Source organism: Denticeps clupeoides, chromosome 10, assembly GCF_900700375.1.
Source record: "Denticeps clupeoides chromosome 10, fDenClu1.1, whole genome shotgun sequence".
NCBI classification, from domain to species: domain Eukaryota; kingdom Metazoa; phylum Chordata; class Actinopteri; order Clupeiformes; family Denticipitidae; genus Denticeps; species Denticeps clupeoides.
In genome coordinates, this window is record NC_041716.1 from 21,863,464 (window position 1) to 21,887,088 (window position 23,625).

The 23,625-nt window shown below is 42.2% G+C and overlaps 1 protein-coding gene across 4 annotated transcripts in view; it reads right to left on the bottom strand.

Moving 5' to 3' along the window:
- Positions 1–16,674, bottom strand: part of kcnab2b (potassium voltage-gated channel subfamily A regulatory beta subunit 2b) — a 35,013-nt gene extending 18,339 nt beyond the window's left edge. The window contains exons 1-10 of one of the 4 annotated variants that reach the window (XM_028994263.1): positions 16,565–16,674; positions 14,466–14,761; positions 11,168–11,211; positions 11,021–11,058; positions 10,808–10,887; positions 7,705–7,749; positions 6,277–6,321; positions 4,402–4,445; positions 2,415–2,501; positions 2,101–2,145 (exon numbers count right to left, since the gene is read on the bottom strand). In XM_028994263.1, the coding sequence (XP_028850096.1) occupies positions 2,101–2,145; positions 2,415–2,501; positions 4,402–4,445; positions 6,277–6,321; positions 7,705–7,749; positions 10,808–10,887; positions 11,021–11,058; positions 11,168–11,211; positions 14,466–14,761; positions 16,565–16,615 (775 nt within the window). In that variant the 5' untranslated portion in view covers positions 16,616–16,674. Of the gene's footprint in view, positions 1–2,100; positions 2,146–2,414; positions 2,502–4,401; positions 4,446–6,276; positions 6,322–7,704; positions 7,750–10,807; positions 10,888–11,020; positions 11,059–11,167; positions 11,212–14,465; positions 15,159–16,564 lie in introns of those variants that run through there. The other 3 variants (XM_028994265.1, XM_028994261.1, XM_028994262.1) reach the window with 3 other exon arrangements.
- Positions 16,675–23,625: the final 6,951 nt, after the last annotated feature.

The window sequence follows — 23,625 nt, forward strand, 5'->3', positions numbered from 1 at the left end:
ATGGCACCTTGGCAGTTCAGGATTTAAACCCACAACCTTCAGACTACGGGTCAAATTCCTTACCCGTTAGGCCATCACTGCCCCATGGTGGAGGAGTGGCGTCTGTGACTCTGTGACACCAGAAAGTCAGTTGAGCTTTTGGGTTCGGTGGCAGCTGGGGTGACTGGCTAAGAAGTTGTGGTGGTCTGGGCATTGTCCGTGATGACCACCTGGAGGAGAGACCATTGCATTGGAGCAAGGATGCAGGGAGCAGGGAGAATGGGCTCAGTGCAGATGTCTTTGTCCCAGGTGTACTGACGGGACAAGGCATTTGCCTTGGTGTTGCGAGAGCTGGGGAGGTAGGAAAGAGGCATTCTATGCTGTGACGACAGGAGAAGAGGACTCAGGGGTGGAGTTTGTGGTTTGTGGGGATCTGTTGTGACAGGACTGCTCCCACGGCCAGGCTTGATGCATATACCTCTACTGTGAAGGGCAGTTGTAGACTGGGTGCATCAGGATGGGGGCTTTGGGGGCTTTTTGAGTGCATGCTAGGCATCAGGGTTCCAGGTGAGGCATGTGGGCTTCTCTTTGAGCAGAGTGATCATGGGCTGTGCTACCTGGCTGTAATTATAAATACAACTGTGGCAGATATTCGTAATGCCTAGGAATTGTTGGAGCTGGCGCATGGTCATTGGCACGGCCAGTCGTTCACAGCAGTGGACTTGGCAGGGTTCATGGCTACCCTGTAGACTTAGTCTGAAGTCCAGGAAGGAGTTTTTCAGTGGCATGGAATGTGCTCTTCTCCAGTTCACGAGTAGGCACTGGAGGATGGTGTAGGCACTCAGGTCTGGTCTATGGAAGCAATGAGGGTGATGACGCTGTCCACAAAGATGCCCCAATCTCGCTTGACCATATCATCCTTCACAGTCTCGTGTAGGAGGTGGCAGGGAAAGCAGCATTATTCCAGAGACTGTCGTTGGCAAGTGAGCAAAACTTGCTCTGGATGCTCTGGTTTCCCTGCCTCAGGTTCATCTTTATACATTCCTGGAAGATGGAGACTGAGCAGCAGACCGGTGTCATGCTGCTCCAGGAGCAGTGTAGAATAATCAGACGGCGTGAATTAGCAACATCGAGGGTTGGTGCATCAGAGGGCGAGCATGTAGTCTGCAACATCTGGGTGAGAAGACTGTACAGGCAGTATCCATCCAAAAGACAGGAACATCACGATGAGTGTGCTGCATTCAAGATGGCTACCAGATCTTTAATTCCAATTATCTTCGATGAGTAAAATGTGGAAAAAGTGATGTGCTGTGAATACTTTCTGGATGCACTGTACAATGCTGACTCTACAGAACACACTTGGTCATAAGTTAGCATTGAAGCTGTACAGACGCATTACCTGCATGTAGTAACAAATAGGGGGACACTTATGATTTATTCATTGCACGTCTTACCTGTGAACTTTTTATTTAAAGTGGGTTAACAACCAGGTTTCAGCATTCAAGTCTGGAAAAAGCTGTTTAAAAATTTAAAAGTTGTTTTTTTAAGTGTGTGAGTGTGAATTGAGTAGATAATTGTTTTTTTTCATCTGTTTTGGTAAATTTCTGTGAATAAAATCCATCAAAAGTACTCAGTATGCAGCTTTGATTTTAATGTCCCTGCATTGTAAAGATCATGCGTGTGTTTAAAGAAACATTGTTGTGAATGAGATGTTGACAATTTTTTTTTGGTAAAATTTTTATTTGCTTTTACCTCTTATTTGTTTATTTTCTATTTTATGTGTATTTCATTCTTGGTGAAAACAGCTACGTCTTTCTTTTGTTCTTCTGTATGGTACTTTGTAACAATGTAAGCAAGTTTGAGCTTGGAAGTTTGATCATTCATCCAACATTCATTCACCTTAACTGAGATTCACACATGAAAAACACAGGCGAGGAAAACAACTACAAGGATAGAAAAAGGGTGCAGAACTTTTATCAAAGTATTATTTAAAAACTGCTTTAACGCATACTCTCTTAAACCCACAGCAATTTATGGGCCCTTAGAAAGGAGTGGAAATCAGCACCATAAAATGCTTTTTGGAGACAAATGTTTGAGGTTGGCCATGAAGTGACCGTGTACCTTCTATGATGAATATTCGGGATTTTGAGGTGTTAAATGGATCTCCTGGTGACAAAAACAAAAAAATATTGTGAACATGTTACAAACATCTAAAGGATGTGGAATGACAGTGCAAACAAAAGTAGAGCACACTGTGCTGTACAGCTATTTCCCCATGCACTGTGATCATAGTGAATCCAGAAACAAGGTGTGGTGCATGTTTCTGAAAGAGGGGGTGGTGTGATGAAGAACTTTCTTTCTCTGACCATTATCAGGGAATACAATGTGATAGTATCTCAACAATTCCCCACAAAACTGCCAGACCCAGCTCTTACCTTCCATGGTTGTGATGGGGTCTGGTCTGTTGGCAAACACCACATCAACATACTCCAGCTGTAGTCTCTCAAGAGAAGCTCTTAAACCTGTCATAGACAAATCAAGTTCACAAACAGCTCAGCATAATACAAAACACCAAGTAAAAGAAAATAAAAAGTTCAAATAGTTATCAATCGTGATTATCCCTGCTGTGTCTCTCCTGGATGAATATGTATAGATGTTCTCTGTATAGGTGTTCTCATCAGAGGTTAAATATCTTATGTTTTAATACAAGGTTCTTTTCAATAAGAAGCTTCTACAATTATGAGTACAAAGCCAATCATTTTGTAAATTCTTGGATCACTGTGAGCCATTATGGAACATCCCTAGAAACCAGCTGGTGAAAGCACAATCTGGCCATGTACCATCTGCCTATAAAACAGCCAGGGTTCTTCCAATCCTAAAGAAACCTTTACAAAGTATTTTTGTTCTTTACAAAGTATTTAATAATTTGTTGAATGTGTTGACAACAAAATCACACAAAAATTATTGATGGAAATCAAATTTATAAACCCATGGAGGTCTGGATTTGGAGTCACATTCAAAATTAAAGTGGAAAAATAGACTACAGTGTGATCCAACTTTAAACAAGTCCTTAAAACAAGTCAAAATGAGTGCCTGTGCCTGTGTGACCTCCCTACAATGCCTGGACATGCTCCTGTTGGAGTTGCATATGGTTGCATATGGGATCCTGAGGGATCCCCTCCCAGACCTGGATTAAAGCATCCGCCAACTCCTGGTGCAATGTGGCGTTGGTGGATGGAGTGAGACAAATTCTGTAGAATAGGCAGGCCAGTCCATAGCATCAATGTTTTCATCTTGCAGGAACTGCTGACAGACCCTGGCCAACCGCACCAGCATATGGTCTCACAAGGCGTCTAAGTATCTCATCTCAATACCTAATGGCAGTAAGGCTACCTCTGACGAGCATACAAAAGGTTGTGTGGCCACCCAAAGAAATGCTACCCCATATCATTACTGACCTACTGCCAAACCACTCATGCTAAAGGATGATGCAGGCGGCAGAACGTTCACCTGTGCATGTCCAGACTCTTTCACTTCTGTCACATGTGCTCAGTGTAAACCTGCTTTCATCTGTGAAGAGCACAGGGTGCCAATGGTGAATTTGAAAATCTTAGTTCTTCTCTGGCAAATGCCAAACGTGTTGCACAGTTTTGGGCTGTAAGCACAACCCCCACCTGTGGACATTGGGCCCTCATACTATCCTCATGGAGTCAGTTTTTAACCTTTTGAGCAGACACATTCACATTTGTGGCCTGCTGGAGGTCATTATGAAGGGCTCTGGCAGTGCTAGCTTGTCTCCTGGTAGCGCCTCCATGCTCTGAACACTACGCTGACAGATACAGCAAACCTTTTTACCACAGCTCGCATTGATGTGCCATCCTAGACGAGTTGCACTACCTGAGCCACTTGTGTGGGTTGTAGACTGCATAGGAACTAAGAAGTGGTCTGTGGTCACCACCTGCAGATCCACTCCTTTACTGGGGATTTCTGGCTAATTCCCTATATTTTCCTCTTGTTGTCTATTCCATTTGCTCAACAGTATGTGAAATTCATTGTCAACTACTGTTGCTTCCTAAGTGGACAGTTTGATTTCATAGAAGTGTGATTGACTTGGAGTTAACATTGTGTGTTCCTTTTATTTAGATGTATGAAATCCAATGCAAGAAACTATTTGCTTATCTGGTATTAGGTTCTGAATATAAATATTAAGAACAGATTTTTTTCAACTAGTGTATGTTTCTGTCAGTTGCCACTGTTGTTACAATTCTGTTTAATGCTACTGATTGTTACCTGTTTGGCCTACATATACTGAAGTATTTCTGCCAATGAACTGACTGAGTGTTTATGTGAGGAATCTCACTAAAGAAATATTCCCAACACTGGGATTTTTTTGTATAATCAGTTTAGTATAATCTTGTTCACCTTCAATTATGTGTTTTCTTGACAGTCCCCGTTCGGTTTCTGCTCTGCAACACATTAAGAAGAGAAAAAAGACATAGTAGTGATCAGTGGTGGAGGAAGTACTGAAGCTTAGTACTTAAGTAAAAGTACAAGTAACCTGCAAAATATGTACTCAAGTAAAAGTAGAAGTGCTACATCAACAATCTTACTTAAGTAAAAGTCCTAAGTACTTACTTTTAAATTTACTTTAAAGTATTATTTTTAAGTAAAAGTACTGACACAATGGTTTGTCTCAACATCTCATTTACATTTGCAGAGCGACTTACAATCAGTAGTTACAGGGACAGTCTCCCCCTGGAGCAACTAAGGGTTAAGTGTCTTGCTCAGGGACACAATGCAGGTAAGTGGTATTTGAACCTGGGTCTCCTGGTCCATAGGCGAGTGTGTTACCCACTAGGCTACTACCATTTTGTAAATGCATAGTACATATACTGACTTATGCCTGTACTGATGTCATTGCTCATAATAATTATGTCACGTCCATGCGGGCATGACGCGGCGGGTGAACGGAGAGGAGGACGAAGAGTGACGAGAAGACGTGGAATGAAGGACGCTTTCACCTGACATCACGAAACCGGGGTTTAATTGTGAATCACAAGACAGGGGAGACATCCGAGACGTAGACACTGGTGAACACGGAACATAACGTTAAAGACCTGACAGCGGACAGAAACGAACAGGGCAGCTTTATACATTTGACACAGGTGAAAACGATTAGGGAACATTACACATGACAACAATGAAACTCCGGTCCGGATCCTGGACCGGAGTAACCCCCATTTCGGACCGGATCCTGACAAATTACAAGCAATTATATGTTTATTGGAAAGTTTGGTGTGCTTATTGTGCGTGCACTTTGCAATACTGTGTGTACCTTAGAATTATGTGGATGACAAGTTATCTACTATGTATGACAGATAGAAGGAGAAGACTGAAGGAGGTTCAGATAGAAGGACGTTGTATTGAAAATGTTAAAAAATAAAAAAAAATAAAGAACGAACGTGAACTAGTTCATTTTTTGAGCTGTGAACTTGGTTTTAAAATGTTTTAAAAATTAACTATGAACGTGAAATAGTTATTTTTCAGTGTGAACTGGCACAACACTGAGCTGGACATTATGCTAGCAAAGACAATACGCTATCTTCTCTGAGCTAATAAACAAGTTTTATCCTACCACCGTGTTAAAAAAAAAATAATGAAGCTACACTGGTAAGATTTTTATACCATTTCTGTATATAGCATACATTTCGCTAGATAATAGTATGATAACATGTCATAACATACCCAAAAGCATAGCATACCATAGCATAGCTTACCTCTATATGTTTTTTCAAATTTGAAGGGGAGTTTTTAAATGGCAACAATTATTTTTGGGATGCAAAGAAATCGCAAGGCTCTGGGTCCATGTTGAATGTCTCGTCTTCTTGAAATCAAGCCGGTCTACCAGCTCGTGCTGCTAACTGACGCGCTCTGCCATCATTGGAGCTAATAAAGCCTGATTGGTAGGAAATGGCAAACAACGCCAGAACGCAATAGGCTAACTATTTTTTCATGCAAGATTTTGAGGAAATTGTGTTCAGAAAATGTAATGAGTAATGGCATAAATTGTAGAAATGTAGTGGAGTAGAAAGTACAGATAATTGCTGCAAAATGTAATGGAGTAAAATAAAAAGTATGCATTATTATTTTTACTTAAGTAAAGTACAGATACGTAAAAATGTACTTAAGTACAGTAACGAAGTACAAATACTTTGTTACATTCCACCACTGGTAGTGATGTTATTACCCCCATTCAGCCACCCACACACACTAGGACACACACAGAGGCTCACATACTTTCCTCCCCAGTAGATCTTGGTTGTGATGACCAAACTGGAACGTCTGCAAGGAAAAGATATACTGGGTTAAAACGACCACAGTATGAGCTGGTGGGTATTGATTATCTCTAATGTCAGCACCTACAAGCTCTTTGTGAATAAGACAGCAGGTTTTGAACAAGACTTTACCATTAAACAAATACTCTGCCAATTTTTTCATAAATACTACAATAAATTCACTCCTGTTTGAGAATGATCTGCTATTTAGGGGTAGTGGTGGCCTAGCAGTTAAGGAAATGGCCCCCGTAATCAGAAGGTTGCTGGTTCAAATCCCGATATGCCAAGGTGCCACTGAGCAAACCACCGTCCCCACACACTGCTCCCTGGGCGCCTGTCATGGGTGATGGGTTAAAAGCAGAGGAAATGTCTTGTCGTGTGCACCTTGTGCTGTGCTTGTGTGTGTTGATTTCAATGACAATCAGAAGATGACAAAAAAAACATAAATGAGAGTTTACTTCCCCATTTTATAATAAATTACCCCAAAATGTTCTGTGCCATCCACAAATTAGGTTAAAGCTATATCATATAAAGATTATGCCATTAAACATGTCCCAGAACACTGCTAGCTTTTCTGGGTTCAAGTTCATTCAAAATAGTCTGGGGAACTGTCCTTTGAACTGAGTGGAAAAATGTTTTGTCAGGATAATCAAATTACATATACCAATATCACAACTATAAATAAAAACATATAGATCTCTGAAAAAGTCTTACACAAGCACAGCTCATCCCACTTTGTGGGATATCGTACGTCAATTGGAATTGGGAATAAGTATTAACAATTGAGAGTCTTCAGCCAGGACTGAGATCAACCAGATGTGTCTTTGTGAAGGACACATTAATTAAGATATTAAAGAAAATAATGGAATTCCTTTGGCTAAGACTATGTTCCCCAACTCAGAGGATTACATCAGGACATTCCATCAGGACACTGCTCCATGCCTCACAGCCAGAGGTATCTATGTTTGGATGGAGAATCAGCAAATCAAGAATCTGTCATGACAAAAACTCAATATAAACCTTCTGGAATGATGATGGGTGGACACAAAAGAGTGAACAGAGGATATATTTCATTTGAATTATTATAAAGTTTCGCAAACATGGTATCATTACCCTTATTTTGATGTATTGTTATTTCCTTTAAAATCATGCTTCAGAGAAAAATAGTACCATGGCGAACAATCTCAATATTTTGTGTGTTGAATGTAAAGGCTGTAAAGCAAACAATACATTGTCTAAATGGACTTTGCAGAAAATGGACAGGAACAGGGAGCACATTTAGGGGTCAGTTTCACACAATTAATGAAGCCCTGTAGGCACAAGCTGAGTGCACAATTCATACTATCCCCCAGTCCTATTCATCCTGCTTGGTAGCCCTTGGTACACTAACCTCCATCCTTTCTTCTTAATGATGCTGCCCAGCACTATCTCAGCCCTGCAGGAAGTAAGCAGAGACAAGACAGTACAAAAAGACAATATGCCGACTGTATAAGATAAACATTTCTGTACACAATTAAAAAGTCCTAGAAAAAATAAACAGTGGATTTGCGTTGTAAAAAAATATAGGGAGCGTTATATATATATTTTGCAAAGCATATCCACTGTTTTTTTATATACACACACACATACACCAAATATATTTGTGAATGCCTGTATACCTAGAATATAAGCAAGTGTACAGAATGGCTATACAGTACAGGCACCTTCTCATTTAATGTGTTTTCTTTATTTTCATGACCATTTACATTAGTCTTCATTGAGAAACTACCAACGTAAAGGGTCATGAAAATAAAGAAAACACATTGAATGAGAAGGTGTGTCTAAACTTTAGGCCTCAAATCAGAGAATCTGTCAGGGTCTCCCGCATGGAGTGGGAGATGTTGTCCAACAGGGATGACAGCTTAGCCACCATTCTCCTGTCACTCACCACCTCCACTGGGTCCAGAGGGCATCCTAGAACAGAGCTGGCCCTCCTTGTCTCTTTCGATCCCCAGCAAGGATGCTACCTCCCCAGCAGACCACACCATGAAACAAGGCTGAAGTCACCACAGTCATATATAGTCTACAAGAGTGGACATGAGCCTCTGCAACAGGTACAGCCTGCTGTCTCCTTTTCTGTAGGCAGCATCAGAGTCCAGTCCAGTTTATTGTTCAGATGAACAAGGTACCTGTAGCTCTCCATGGCCTCAATGTCCATACCCAATTGCGGAAATCTACCACCAGCTCCTTGGTCTTTCCAGTGTTGATCTGGTTTTGATCTAGTTGATCTAGTTTTGCTGGCACCAGTCCACAAAGTCCCAGGTCAGTTCAGACTATTGCAGAGTCATCAGAGAACTTCTTTAGGAAGCGTTTGTGAGTCTGCTGTGTAGATGGTGAAGAGGAACGGTGCCAGAACCATTCCCTGTGGGTTTCCTATACTGCACACCACTCTGTCCAACACACAGCTCAGAGTTCTTACATACTCTGGTCGGTTGGTGAGGTAAGTGAAAGTGAAGTGATTGTCACACGTGATACACAGCAGCACAGCACACAGTGCACACAGTGAAATTTGTCCTCTGCATTTAACCCATCACCCTGAGTGAGCAGTGGGCAGCCATGACAGGCGCCCGGGGAGCACTGTGTGGGGACGGTGCTTTGCTCAGTGGCACCTCATTGGTACCTTGGCAGATCGGGATTCGAACCAGCAACCTTCTGATTACGGGGCTGCTTCCTTAACCACTAGGCCACCACTGCCCCTAGGTAGTCCAGCATCCATGTTGTGAGGTGATGATTCACCCCTGTCTACTCCAGCTTGTCCCTCGGGACTGTGGAAAGGTTGGTGTTGAAGGCACTGGAGAAATCAAAGAACATGATTCTCACAGTGCTCCCAGCGGTCTGAGAGAGGGAACGATTTAGGAGGTGAATGACAGCATCATCCACTCCAGTGCCAGCTTGCTGGGCAAACTGATGCGCTCTTCCACGCTAGAGCTTTTCTAGTCATTTCAGCTCCTTTTCACCCTTTTCAGCTCCTCTTTGTATCCAGATTTGAAGGCACTCTTCTTCTGCGAGACAGGGTGTGATGTTGGAGAAGCACCGCATAGCCCTGGTGGGTACGGTGTTATATACACAGAAGTTAAGGTAGTCTTTGACGCAGGTGACAAGGCTGTCAATGTCCTCCTTGTGGTTATCACAAAGCATCTCTCATTAGAAACAGTTCTTAAGAGCCTCCTCGCTGTCCTCGGATCATCTCTGTACTGTACGGGTGACTGGTGGCTCCCTGAGCACTATGGGCTACACATGGACAAGGTGCGCCAGGTTGTGATCTGGTGAGGGGTGATGAGCAGTATGCATCTTTTATGTTGGCATACAGTAAGTCCAATTTTATTAGGCATGTCACATTCTGGGTGAAGGTGGGTAGTGCAGAGTCCGGTGATGCATGATTAAAATCCCCCAATATTAAGAAAAGGGTTCTGATTGAGTCTGTAGCCTGCTAACTAAAGAGTGGAGAGTATTTGTCTTGACATCCTCCACTGATTCTAATAGACAATGCCAGCATCCTTGATGTGGTTTAAAATATATCTATGACCTAAGACACATTTACAAGATTTACATAAGAACTGTTTTGGCTTACTTCATACTTCATATTACAATAATTATTTGAATTCTTCCACACTGAGGACTTTGACAATCCACGTCAAATCCAGAGCCACAATGATAAATTTATTATTGTAATGCCACCAGGTGGTATAAGTTGGGAAAGTGCCCACACTCCTCTGTGAAGTATTTACCCCAAATGTATGCTACATTTTACTTGTGTTTTGTTTCTGTGTGTTTTCAGCCCTTGTGCTATGTTTATTTTTTGATTATTAAAAAATCACTTATTTACAATATTGTGTGCCCACACCTCATCCTTTACCCAGTGTGGCATAACAATTGTAAACTCAACATAAAATTATTTTACTCATGACACATCATTTGAGTCCGTTTTTTAGTATTGATATTGTTAAAGCTCTGAGCGCACTGATCAAAGGGCAGGCAATGTTCAAAAATCAGAAAGGCAATAGTAATGGGTTAGTTTTAGGTAATGGCAGGGGTCAATGTGAAACAATTCAACAGGCAACACCCAAGATGGTTGCTCTGTATTTATACTGTGTGTTGTCCCGAGTTTGACTGCTTCCGAGTGGGACAGATATAATATCTGTTGCGGTTTAAAGAGTCCCTGAGAATGCACTACTTTAAGCAAAGACACAAACGACAATCCATGATTCAACCATTATAACAGCATCTTATGTCCTGTAGTAAGTCGTGTTATATAACATTATGTAACCAGGTGTTTGGTTTATTTAACCTCACAGTATATGGGATTATTTTCATTCTAAATGACCACTAAAACAGTTGGCTCGAGTTGAATATCATTATTCAACAGATTTTTTTGGTGTTAAAACAAAAAAAAAACATTTTACTTTTATGTAATCAATGGACTTGGAGTGGAGTAAAAGACGGAATGCACTCACTTTCCCGCAGCATAAACCTCTGCTGTGTCAAACAGGTTGATTCCATTCTCATAGGCAGCTGTCACAAGCTGCTCTGCCACCTAAAACACCACACATTAAAGAGACAGCCAATCAATCGAAAATTGCCAGGAGGAATGTGAAATGTTCAATTTCACTTGGAAGCTATTAGATCAGACCACATTAAATAAAATCAGAGCTGGTCACATTTCTTACCTCATCTGTTATTTGGCCTCCAAATGTGACCCACGTGCCTGTGCCCAAAAACAGAAATAAAGACATTAATCGTAATTGCAGTGTAGACATATAAAATGAACCAATTTAGCACAATAGTGTAAAACACTGGGTACTTGAGTGATGTACCTAACCCAAGACAGGACACCCTCAGGCCAGACTTCCCCAGGTTTCTGCACAAAGAACAAAGTGTGGATAGACCAGTCAAAACATGAAGCATTGCTCGATATGTTAAGGCCAGATAATCAGAGCCTGCTTGAGGTGGGGTTAGCGATTTAACTAATTTTACATGTTTTAGACAGTGGAACTAAGAACCCAGCCACTGAGGATGCACACCACAGCGTGTCATGATTCGGTCCGGAACTATGGTGCATTTATTTATTTTTTAGGTTTTCTGTTTGCCGTCGGGTCATTGTTACTTGATGTTTCCCCTGTCCTGTTCACCATCTAATAAACCCCAGGAAGGGCAAAAGTCAAGTGTGTGGACAACCAGACGGGTTGAGCTGCTGTGGCGACCCCTAATGGGAGCAGCCGAATGAAAAATGAAGTCTTCAGTGGTCTTAGAAACTCTATGAAAACCCTTACTTCTTCATTTGCAATATTGAATGGCCGTATCGTGGAGACAATAACAGTTAATAACAATAGACAGTAACCCAGGGACAGACATGCCACCCGCTCCAGATATTCTTAAATCATATATATTTAATGTGTGTGTATGCATGTATATTTCATTCCATTATGTGAAATAAGCAAGGTTGCTTATGAATTTTTCAGCAAACTGGGCTGCATCCAGTTACTTTCGAAAGGTGGATGCCAACTTTATTTGTGTCACGATCCGGTCCGAAAAGGGATCCGGACCAGAGTTTCACTGTTGTCATGTGAAATGTTCCCTAATCGTTCTCACCTGTGTTAATTGTATAAAGCTGCCCTGTTCGTTTCTGTTCGCTGTCAGGTCTTTAACGTTATGTTCCGTGTTTACAACTGTAAACGTCTCGGTTGTCTCCCCTGTCCTGTGATTCACCATTAAACCCCTGTTTCGTGATGTCAGGTGATCGCGTCCTTCATTCCTCGTCACTCTTCGTCCTCCTCTCCGTGCACCCACCTCGTCTTGCCCACATGAATGTGACAATTTGATGCAGTTATTTTATTAGCAACATTGATTTAAGGTTCTGTTATGGGGTAATGTACAGTGCCATATACATATAGAGATGGTGATGTTTCACATGTTTACAGTGGATTTGCAAAGATTGTAGAAAGATTCCATTCACTTTTTAGTATGTATGTTTATAGCCAGCAATTCAGTTTTAACAAAATACCCAATACATTAACACATTAAAAAGTAAAAATGTCTTAAAAGTGCAGACTTTGTGTACAGGTGCATTGTTTCCTTAAACAGTCCATTGCCATGTCTTTAGTTTGATCATGGTTGCAACAAACCCACACCCAATAGCTCCGCTCAACAGGAAGTGAGAATCTGAACTGTTTAATTTTCTTGTACAAAGGTACAAGGATCCTAGGCCTAGATCCTAGATCCTATGTCCAATTCACTCCAAATTTGGCTTGAATGTAGAACATAAGTTCACCATCCTTCATGAAAATTAATGTAAAGCTTGCATATGGACAGGCAAGGGAAGTCCTTGCCTGTTTGGTGCCCTGGGCAAACAATATTATGAATGAATTGGCCTTTATTTGGAAAGACCTCGCCCCCCCCTCCACTTTGACAGATGTGAGACTTCAGTCCAGCAGCAGAAAGCAAGCACAGAGAGGACCTTGCGGTCACTTCCTGCATAGTGTGAAGTGTGAAGTAATTTCAAATTGTCTGTTACACCTTAAACGCTGCTCAGCAGGCAAGAAGCCTGCAATACTATTTATTTTACATGGAAATATCCAAATTTATCATAAATATATGTGCACATGAGCAAAGTTCCCAGGTCAATTGGGAATAAAATGTTTAGGGCCAGAAATGTATTAGTTGATACTATTTCTACACATCCTATTTTATATTTCTTTATAAGAAATGCCATTCAGCAATCCAATGCACAGTTCCCACGTGAATTTTTCAGTGAAAATTTGGTGTTGGTGCACAATTGGTGCAATTGGTGTCAGTGCAGGGTTGTCCAAGAAAGAAAAATGTCCATTATAAAGCTACTGGTTCATTTGAACATCCCTGAAGCTTTTGCCGTTACAGTGTTGGTGACTGTGGTGCCCTCTGGTACATTTCATGCTGGGTCATCTTATCAGAAGCTCTTTGCCAAGAACCAGGATCTAGAGCAACTCCGAGAGTTGTAGATTCTTTGTAGATTAATACGGTTTTACAACAGTCTTGAAGGAGTTCCCAGAGGTGTTGAGTACTCTCCTTTCAGATGATTGTAGCAGCCAGGTAATCTGTTGCAGCACTCCATCAAATAACCTTTATATCGCCTGGCGGCGTGTTTGAGGTCACTGTCCTATTGCAAAATGATGGTCCCATGAAGCACAAACCAGAAGGGAAGGCATGTTGCTGCAGAATGTTGTAGTAGCCATGTAAGTTTAGCGTGCCTTGGATTTTAAACAAATCTGCAACAAATCTGTGTCAGATTTGGGTGGTAGTAGCCAAGTGGGTAACACACTCGCCTATGAACCAGAAGACCCAGGTTCAAACCCCACTTACTAGCATTATGTCCCTGAGCAAGACACTTAACGTGAAGTTGCTCCGGGGGGGGACTGTCCCTGTAACTACTGATTGTAAGTCGCTCTGGATAAGGGAGTCTGATAAATGCTGTAAATGTAAATGATACAGTCATCAGCACAACTCCACCATCACATCTCCTCCTCCATGCTTCACGGTGGGAACCTCACTTCTCTTCATCTCACAAAGACAATGGACAAATTTCCATTGGTCTAACATCCATTCCTTTTGTAACTCTTGTCTTGTTCTTCCTCAAAAGAGGAATCTTTGTGGCATTTTGACAATGAAGGCCTGATTCACACAATCTTTTCTGAACAGTTGATGATGAGATGTGTCTGCTACTTAAACCCTATGATGCATTTATATGGGCTCTAATCTGAGATGCTGTTAACATATATATGATTCATGAAGCTATAGTCTGCAACAGAGGTAACCCTTGGTTTTACTTTCCTGGGAAAGTCCTCAAAAGAACCATTTGTTTGATGGTCTTTGCAAATGCACTTGATGATTTATTCAAAGTTCTTCAAATTTTACAGATTGACTGACCTTCATGTGTTAATAATGAACTGTTTCTCTTTGTTTAGAACATTCGTCAAACAGGGCCATTCACATTCATGGTCTCAAACACACGTTAACACAAGGAATTAACACTGGACAAGGCACATGATTAGACCTCCATCACATTGGACTAGGCAATTAAATGATCTTCTCTTTTGTGAAAGCTCCTGTCCTTACTCCATACCTCTCAACAGTTCTTACCTGTATGTCATGCCAGTTGTGTAAGATACACACTCTTGCAGAGAGATGCCATTTGTCTTCAGAAAGTCCTCAAGGTTTTTTAGTTGGGCAGCAGCACGAACTTCACGGAGTCTCTGCATCTCACCCATTTCACCTGGCTGGTTGGCACGTAGTGGGTATAGTCCCTGGTCTGACAGGTAGCGGTCAATGTCACTACGCATGCTCTCTGTGAAGGACATGGACAGCATCCGGGCACTACTAAAACTGCTGCTCCTCCGTACACCTGCAGCTGGACCAGGAGGAGCCGGCTTGGGCATCTGGAGGAGTTCAGATGGCACACTCTGTTGGCGGCTGAGGCGGCGACCTGCATGCCCCCCCCGAATCTCTGTTATACTGCTCCTGTGTGTAGCAAACATTCCCAAATCCGGTGCCGTGTGCTCACAGCAATTCAATGGCTAGCAACAATCAGTGTCCAACTGAAACAAAGTGGCAACTTCCAATCTCCAGTGACCAGTATCAACAAGGTAGAAAACAGAATCAGTCACAGGGATACATAAAAAGAGAGAGAGAAAAATAGACTACGGGCTGTTACAGGGATAAAACCATGAGCCACAAGGCCAAAGTGTATCTATGAATAGCATATGCACTTAAATAGCATATCCAGCCCCCAGCAGCCACAGCAATACAAGACACATATGCACATACCGATTATGTAATCAGATGTTCTCTTCAATAACACAAAACGAACAGGCATATATTTTGAAGACATTTATCCTCAGGCGTGTTTTAGTTACTGGTGTGTACTAAGAGTGCTTCAACCATTTGCTGTGTACGTGGCATGCATAGTGGCATGCATTCATAGGGCATGACTTCAAATCGGTCTAACTTCAAATCGGTTTCAGAACTACTGACTAGGGCCATCTAACTGACAGAGCCAGACTTAGCCAGGATGATTGTGAAGACACATCTTTCGAACATCTTCCAAAGTGTATATGTTTGCACTCATTCATTACATTCAATGAAACGACTTTTAATTCAATTATTTACCATTATGAGTACATATTGATGACACAATTGGGTTCATTGCTTGTTACAATCAGGCTGAAGGTTGACTGACTATGCAAGCTTGAGAACAATGATATCATTGCGCATCTTAGATATTGAGAAAAGTAATAGTCTTTTTTAGTTGTGCTGGTTCACATATTCCAGGCAAGATACACCAAGATCACTCATGAATCAGTTTAATTATTGTGTTATTATCTGATTACAGAGGTTTATATGTAAGCGCTATATAACCCAGCCACTGGGGACACGTGAGAGTGTCCTCTTTGGCACCAGTCCCAAGCCCGGGTTAATGGGGAGGATTGCGTCAGGAAGGGCATCTGGTGTAAAATGTTTGCCAGGTCAAGTGTGCGGACACACCAGTTTATCTGCTGTGGCGGATGATGAAAAAGAAGGAATAATAATTTAAGGAATAATAATTTCTGGAACTGTGTGGAAATGATGAAGTAAAGAAATGTAATCATATTTAAATATTTAGTCTTAGGAAATATCAAGTTCATATGAAATTACAGCGTTACATACAGAACACTATGCATAAACTATGATGCTGCTGTTGCATTTTAGAACAGAGCTAAAATGAGGCAATTCGCCCAATGAAGTTTGAATTATAGAAAGACCTAGATGACCTAGAAAGCTGTCATTTATTCATAAATTCATTATAACCTTCAGCAATGAGACACAATTCCTAAAATCACAATCCGATTACTCCAAAACCACTCTTCCCTCAAAAACCACAAGATGGACGTGGAACAGCATCAAACTGGATTACATTGTGGAATCTGCTCCCACATCCTGCACATCTGCCTCAATTTTCCAAACCAGAAGGGCACAAAGCTGTTTTTTTTAGCTTTTTTAGAGTAAAACATATCAATCAAAGTGTTCATTGGGAGGTGAGGCACTGTGCATGTGTGTTTATTCCTGTGCTCAGCTCATTCCCCTCCGCGAAATGCTCTCTTCTAATGGGCAGCATCTCTTCATGCAGTAAAAAATAACAGGCCAGTCTTCCCATTAAACATGTAAACAGACACACACACACACACACACATTTGAACACCTACCCGACTTCTCAGAGGTCTACTCATATAAGGATTTTGGACCACGCTGCTCATTCTTGCTGGCTAAATAAGTATTCCAATCCACAAGCCAGTGTGTAAGTGACTAGAGTCTGATACAACTAGTGTGTGGAGAAGCACCAGTGTTGACTAGTGCCCGCCCCTCTGATGAATATCAGAGAGAAAACCTAGTCACAGACTAGGCAGGATCTGGAACACACAGCAAATAATGCACAAGCTAAATAATTCAGAACCTTCATCACTAAAAGCTTCAGATTGTAGTAGCACCAGAAAAGTACAGAAAACCATTTGTGCTTTGTGTGTATTTGTCAGGTCTGTTACATACTGCCATCATCATACTGATCTGATGAATCTTTCAGAATGCTGAAGACGTGGGCTTTAAAAAACAGATGCTGCAGCAGAACAGGTCTCTACTGACTCCAGTACAGAAGAGGCACATTTTACAGAAATGCTGCTCTATATAGGTTCATCAAATAAAACAGAAAAACTAAATATTAGACTTTTCTACACATGTCACTGGACTGGAGGAACATGCAGGAACACACAAGAAGTCGTACTATGCTGGTGTTGACATTGATTTTACAGTACAGTGTTTTCAAAGCAAAGCCCATCTGAGAGCATTAGTGTGCCATGGCATAAAATCTTTATTATATGGCTGTATTGCAAAATCACTAATGGATGTAGGTTTGCCTTGAGAAAAATCATATTTATTATTTAGAACAAACCATTTGCCAGTTATGTCACACAGCCCTGCCTTCTCCTCCTCCTTTGTGGGACAGGCTTTGATGGTTTAATGGCCAAGCGACTTACCTGCCACAGCAAAGGAGGTTATGTCAGGACAGGACAATCCTAGTTGTTAGAGGACAACTTCCCTGTCAGGAACAAATGAATGACTACTCATGGAGGTTTAAGAAGACCACCTCTTCCTCCACCAACTAAGTAGCCATATAGTGGAAGGAATGCTCACCCAGTCCCAGTCTTTGTCCTCTGCTACACAATAACGCCATGCCTGATGTCATCTTTGATGTCTACTCCTCCCTTTTCTTTTACTTGCTGCGTTCTATTTTAGAATGCTTGGTCTTCTGTAACAAATTTTAGGATGTAGCGACACAGGTGCAAGTATAAGAACTTTATTTAAATGAGAAGCAGAGGAAATATGGCCCTAAAAGTCTGAAGGACAAAAACAAAGACAATTCAGTGCATATGTAGACAAGACAAAGCATTGTGCCTTAATTTTCTTTAGTTGAAGGACAAACAAGGCACATAACAAAAGGAAACAGGTAGAGAGATGCTGAGAAAATAATAAAAATAATTATAGGAGAAACAATGTAATAAGCAGCTCCCGTTCAGGGTCGCCACAGTGCATCAGCCAGTGTGGTTGTCCAGATGAGACACCAGTGGCTGGGTTATGTTACATTCTTACTACCATGAAAATATATCTTACAGGGGCATCCTGTAAGGAGCGTCCATTCTTCAGATATATAAACTTTAATATTCCAGAAATAATAACTAAATAGCTTTTGTTTCATGAATCCACCTGGTGGCTTTTCGACCTGTTAATGGCCTATAGCAAGTAGAATCTTGGTCTGTATGCATTGCTGTGCCCAACACATTTGTTTTGACAGAAGAGCACTATAGATTCGGTATAGACTCTTTTTGTCACTCTGTTTCTTTTTACTTTATTTATTGATTCATTAGTTATATTTGACAGAATTGACAAGGTAAAGGAACACGAACTCTGAGGCTTTCTCTCCGTGCATCCAGTTTGTGTGCACTAAGCTGATTTCACTAAGCAGTGAATCATATGGAAAGGATAAGTACTAAAGGTCAGTAGTACATGTTTGCTGATTGATCTTTTTCTGTGTGAGCACAACCCAACTGAAATGATAGAAATTAATTTTCAGTTATACCCCAACTCCCATTTGGAACATTGAAGACATGGGCACCCAGAGTCAGTTTAGCCAGTTGGTAATCTAACATACTATTTTGTTGCATCAGTCCATGTATAAATCCTATCATTTTGTGTAAATGTAATCTGACATTGTGATTGCAACGCTGTGACTGGTGGATTACTGACAGATTGAATGCTTTTTTTAATTTAGAAACAGGAACAATGGCCAAGAATCAGATATGCAAAGGACTCATAGGCTGGGGACACACAAGAAATGGGGCATGTGGGTATATGCACAGAAACGCAGGTGATCACAATAGTCTGGGAGAACAAGACACAATAAAAACATCCATGGAAGGAATCTCATACATTCTCATACATCTCAAACATAATTTGTGAATGTTATAGCTCTCCTGTATAAGGTGTACTATTAGTAGCATCTCATAATTCTGACTTAGTATCTCATAATTTTGATTTAGTATCTCATAATTATGAACTAAGAAGAAGTACTATTTTTTTTATAATTTATTTACATTTACATTTACGGCATTTGGCAGACGCCCTTATCCAGAGCGAATTACAACGTGCTTTCAAGTTACCATCGATGAAGAGATCAATTCCGGTTCACTAGGACCCCCAACTATGAATACTATCTTTTCATTCACTTTGTTGTAGATTCTGTACACAAGTTCGACAACAAGAAAGTTACAAGTTCATCTAAATTTTGTTTCGTTTGAAAATACTCAGTGACTGAGCTGTTCTGACCTCGAGGGGAAGTTGATTCCACCCCTGAGGGGTCAAGACGGAGAAGAGTCTAGATGAATGTCTTCCTTTTACCTTTAGCGATGGAGGGACCAGGTGAGCAGTACTAGAGGCTTGGAGTAAACGAGGTGCAGTGCGAGGTGTAATAAGGGCTGTGAGGTAGGATGGTGCTACTCCGTGTTTGGCTTTGTAGGCCAGCATCAGTGTTTTGAACCTGATGCGTGCAGCTACTGGGAGCCAGTGGAGGAACGTAGCAGAGGGGCGGTGTGGAGAACTTGGGGAGGTTGAAGATCAGTCGTGCTGCTGCATTTTGTATGAGTTGTAGAGGTCGGATGGTACATAGTGGTAGACCAGCTAGAAGGGAGTTGCAGTAGTCCAGTCGTGAGGTTACTAAGGACTGAACCAGTAGTTGGGTGGCCTGGGTTGACAGATAAGGACGGATTTGTCTGATATTGTAGACAAGGAATCTATATGAGCAGGAAAGGTTGCTGATGTGAGTCGAGAAGGAGAGTTGGTTGTCTATTGTTACGCCAAGGTTGCGGGCTGTTGTAGAAGGAGAGAGCTGTCAGTTGTTCATGTAAATAGCAAGATCCTGATGTGGTGAAGAATCTGCTGGAATGAATATTAGTTCAGTTTTGGTGGGATTGAGTTGGACGTGACTCAAAATAGGGTGTATTGCTTGGACCAAATATTTTACAATTTTCTCTTTAGGAACATTATTCTGTTATCAGTCCACATTTGACATATTTTTACTTCAAAGAGATTCTGAGATTTTCTCTCTTTTTCTAACAAATTATATTATTGAGCTGTTGCTAATTAGTTGCAAAATATTTCTCAAACTGTTTACTACCACATATTTTATTTATTTATTTAATTTAGTTTAGAAGCATTACAGATTTTTTTACTTGGGTTAAACTTCACGTTCACATGTTACACTTTCAAACCAATATTTAGGTTTTTAGTTTAGTAATATTTAGGTAATTTAGTATGGGACAGGACGAGAGGAAGGAGTTCAGGAGAGAGGATATGAGAAGGTCAGGAACGGTCTTACTTTTAGATGAAGGAGTGGAGCCGAGTCTCGATGACGTGTGTCAATCAATGAGTGAGCGACTGGCAGTGGCCATCAATTTATAGGAGTCACGTTACCTTGTTTCCGTGTTGCTCCCAGTCACATGGATGGAATCATGTGACAGTACCCCCATCCAGGGCCGACCCACGAAGGCTCCAGAGCGGAAGTGATATGCTGCCGGTGCTCAGTCACCAAGGTAGGGTCCAGAATGAAACAACTCGGGATCCAGGACCGCTCCTCCGGTCCGTAGCCGGTCCTGTGCACCAAATACTGGACCCCCGACCCCTGTGCTGAGAGTCGATGATGCGCTCGAACGTGTAAGCCGGACCCTCATCGACGATACGTGGCGGTGGCGGATCCGGAGCCGGCGGATGAACAGACGATTGAATGAATGGCTTGCTGACATGGAATACTGGATGGATACGGACAGTAGGAGGGAGCTGGAGACGGTAGGCGAGGGGATTGATCCGGGTGAGGATCCGAAATGGTTCCGACTCGGTTCTGAGGTGAAGATCCTGGACAGCCACATTCTCTGTCCCACTTGGTAGCGCCTGTGGTCATGCTGGCCTGACATCCTGCGGGTGGCGGTGATAAGGGCTGTGCTGTTCTCCAGGCATTTTGGCAGCCACAGATCATTTGACGGGCCGAGGGGACCCCATCTGCGGGAACCTGGTGGGCGAAGATGGCGGGTTGAAAGCCGCAACAGTCTTCAAACGGGCTATGTTTGGTGGCGGAGGAAACCTTCAGGTTATGGGCCCAAAGGAGAAAACTGGGCCAGGTGCGTTGATGGTCTGACGCAAAGCACCGCAGGTATCGTCCCAGCTGTTGGTTTTCTCCACCTGGCCGTTGGTCTGAGGGTGGTAGCCAGAGGAGAGACTGCAGGTGGAACCAATGAGGCGGCAGAAGGCCTTCCACACAGCTGAGACAAACTGGGTTCCCCGATCGGAGACAACGTCCTGGGGGGGAACCCATGGAGGAGGACGACACGTTGAAACACGAGGTCAGCAGTAGTGGCAGAGGACGGTAAGCCGGGCAGGGCGACCAAGTGGACCACCTTGGAGAAGCGATCCACTATGGTCAGGATGAAGGAGTGGTGAGGTGATAATAAAAATTATTGTGCTAATAAAAAACTGGATTTTTTCGATCCAGAGTCGATACGGAGCTGGAGAGTAACAGTGCGGTGAGTGATGGGTCCCGAGGAAACGGGTCGACTGTCCACAGAGGTGATAGTGAGTGGAGATGAGAGGGAGTCCATGGGGATTTGATGTGCTCTAACAAATGAGTGGTCTATGAAGTTTCCAGCCACCCCGGAATCCACAAAGGCAGTGGTGGAGACGACGTGCTGATTCATTTCCAGGATGGCTGGGAGAGTGAGTCGTGAGGTCGGTGTCGGAAAATTAGGATGAAGTGGCCCAGTTGGTCGTGCTGCTCCGATCAGCTGGGCGCCCCATTTTCTGGGAGCACCAGACTGGGTTCAGTGATCTGCGGGGGGGAATAGACCCTGCGCCACGTTCGCCGCTTCATGCTCACGACACACGGCAGCTACCTCATGTAAACGCTGCCACATTTGGCGAACTTCCTGCGACAGACATTCAATGAGGTTTGCCTGGTGCACTACCTGATCACATAAAGCAGCGAAATCGGAGGGATTCACAGTGGGCTCAGTCATTCTGTCACGGTCCACGGAACCAGAACATGTGTAGGAGGAGACGAGGAACCCCGGTGCGGTGGGATGCAAGGGGACAGGTAAGTTCCCTCCTACTTACTATGCAAATGCGAACCGGCGTAAGCCACAACACCACGCAATTGTTACAGTACAATTTAGTACAGGACAGGATGAGAGGAAGGAGTTCAGGAGAGAGGATAAGAGAAGGTCAGGAACGGTCTTAGATGAAGGAGTGGAGCCGAGTCTCATTGGCGTGTGTCAATCAATGACTGAGGGGCTGGCAGTGGCCATCTTGCCAATTTATAGGAGTCATGTTACCTCGTTTCCGTGTTGCTCCCAGTCACATGGATTGAATCATGTGACCGTCTGCTGCTTAATGTTTTTACTGGGTTGGTCCAACCTTCATTCTCATGTTTTATTGCAGTGGGCATTGTGGGAAAGACTGTATCAGAATTGTAATTCTTTGTGAGTCTTCTCTTGAACTACTGACAAGCTGCAGAACTAACACATGTATGTATAAATATAAAAATGAGTAGAAGACTGTCCAATCACATGAAACAAAACTTCAATAACAAGGTCAGTGGCTTTACAATTTTTTTTGCAGTTACATAGATGCACATTTGGTGACCAAGTATACAGTTTACACTGAAGGTTCTTCAGTTTTAATCACATCACCAGATGACTACCTAAAGGGTTAGGGTTAAATAGACTAATAACATTCAAACAATCTCCTAACAAACTCTTTCTTAAATACCCCTCTACACACCATGATAATGATTAATGATTTGCACAGTTTGTGAATTATTATGTATGGTGAGTTTTTACTTGATTTTAGAAAGATTGTAGGGTTTTTTTTATAGCTTTTTAAGACATATTACAATAAATATATGCCTTGTAGCTTATTCAGATTATTATAAATACCTGTAAAACTGCAGTTGTTGCTTTGGGTTCCCGTACCGACCTCTGGAGAGGGAGAGAGAGGGGGGGGGGGTTCAAACAGTTAATGACCATCGAAAGGGACATGTATTATGGTAAATCATTAATCACATTCTAGCCCTGATTATTAAGTCAAAGTAAAGTAATTTGGGAAGGCCAGCCACATTCCAATTGTGGGTCTGCATACACAAAAAGACTGCATACACAAAAAGCCAGCAAGCTTCATCTTTTGAGTAGACTGAATTTATATATCCAGTGGCTCACAGCATTTTGCACTGCTGGCAACGTATTTGGCTTCAAATATGGGATGTAGATTTTTCTGACATTGGTGTCATGGGACTGCCTTTTTGGATCATCCTGCCACCTTCTTTCACGAGAGAAATGAAAAGTAAACAAGGGCAGGGTTGAGTTGTGATACTGAATTGGGACTGAAACAGTGCCCATTGAGGAATTACCATTTCCACTCTTGGGCTCAGTGCCTGCATTGGGACAGCATTTCCTGTTTGTTCACGTTCTTGTCCCAGACCAGGACGTAACAATGTGTATAAGACTTGCCTTGTTGTATCTAGTCATTTGTAAGTGAATGTTTGTGAAAGTGAAAAGTTAATTTGTGCAAACGACTGGGGGGATAGAGTCCAGAAGTTGTTTGAAAGTGAAAGTGCTGGAGTGTATGAAGTGTTGTGGTTGTTGAGAGCTCGTATAGCATGTGGAAAGAAGCTCCT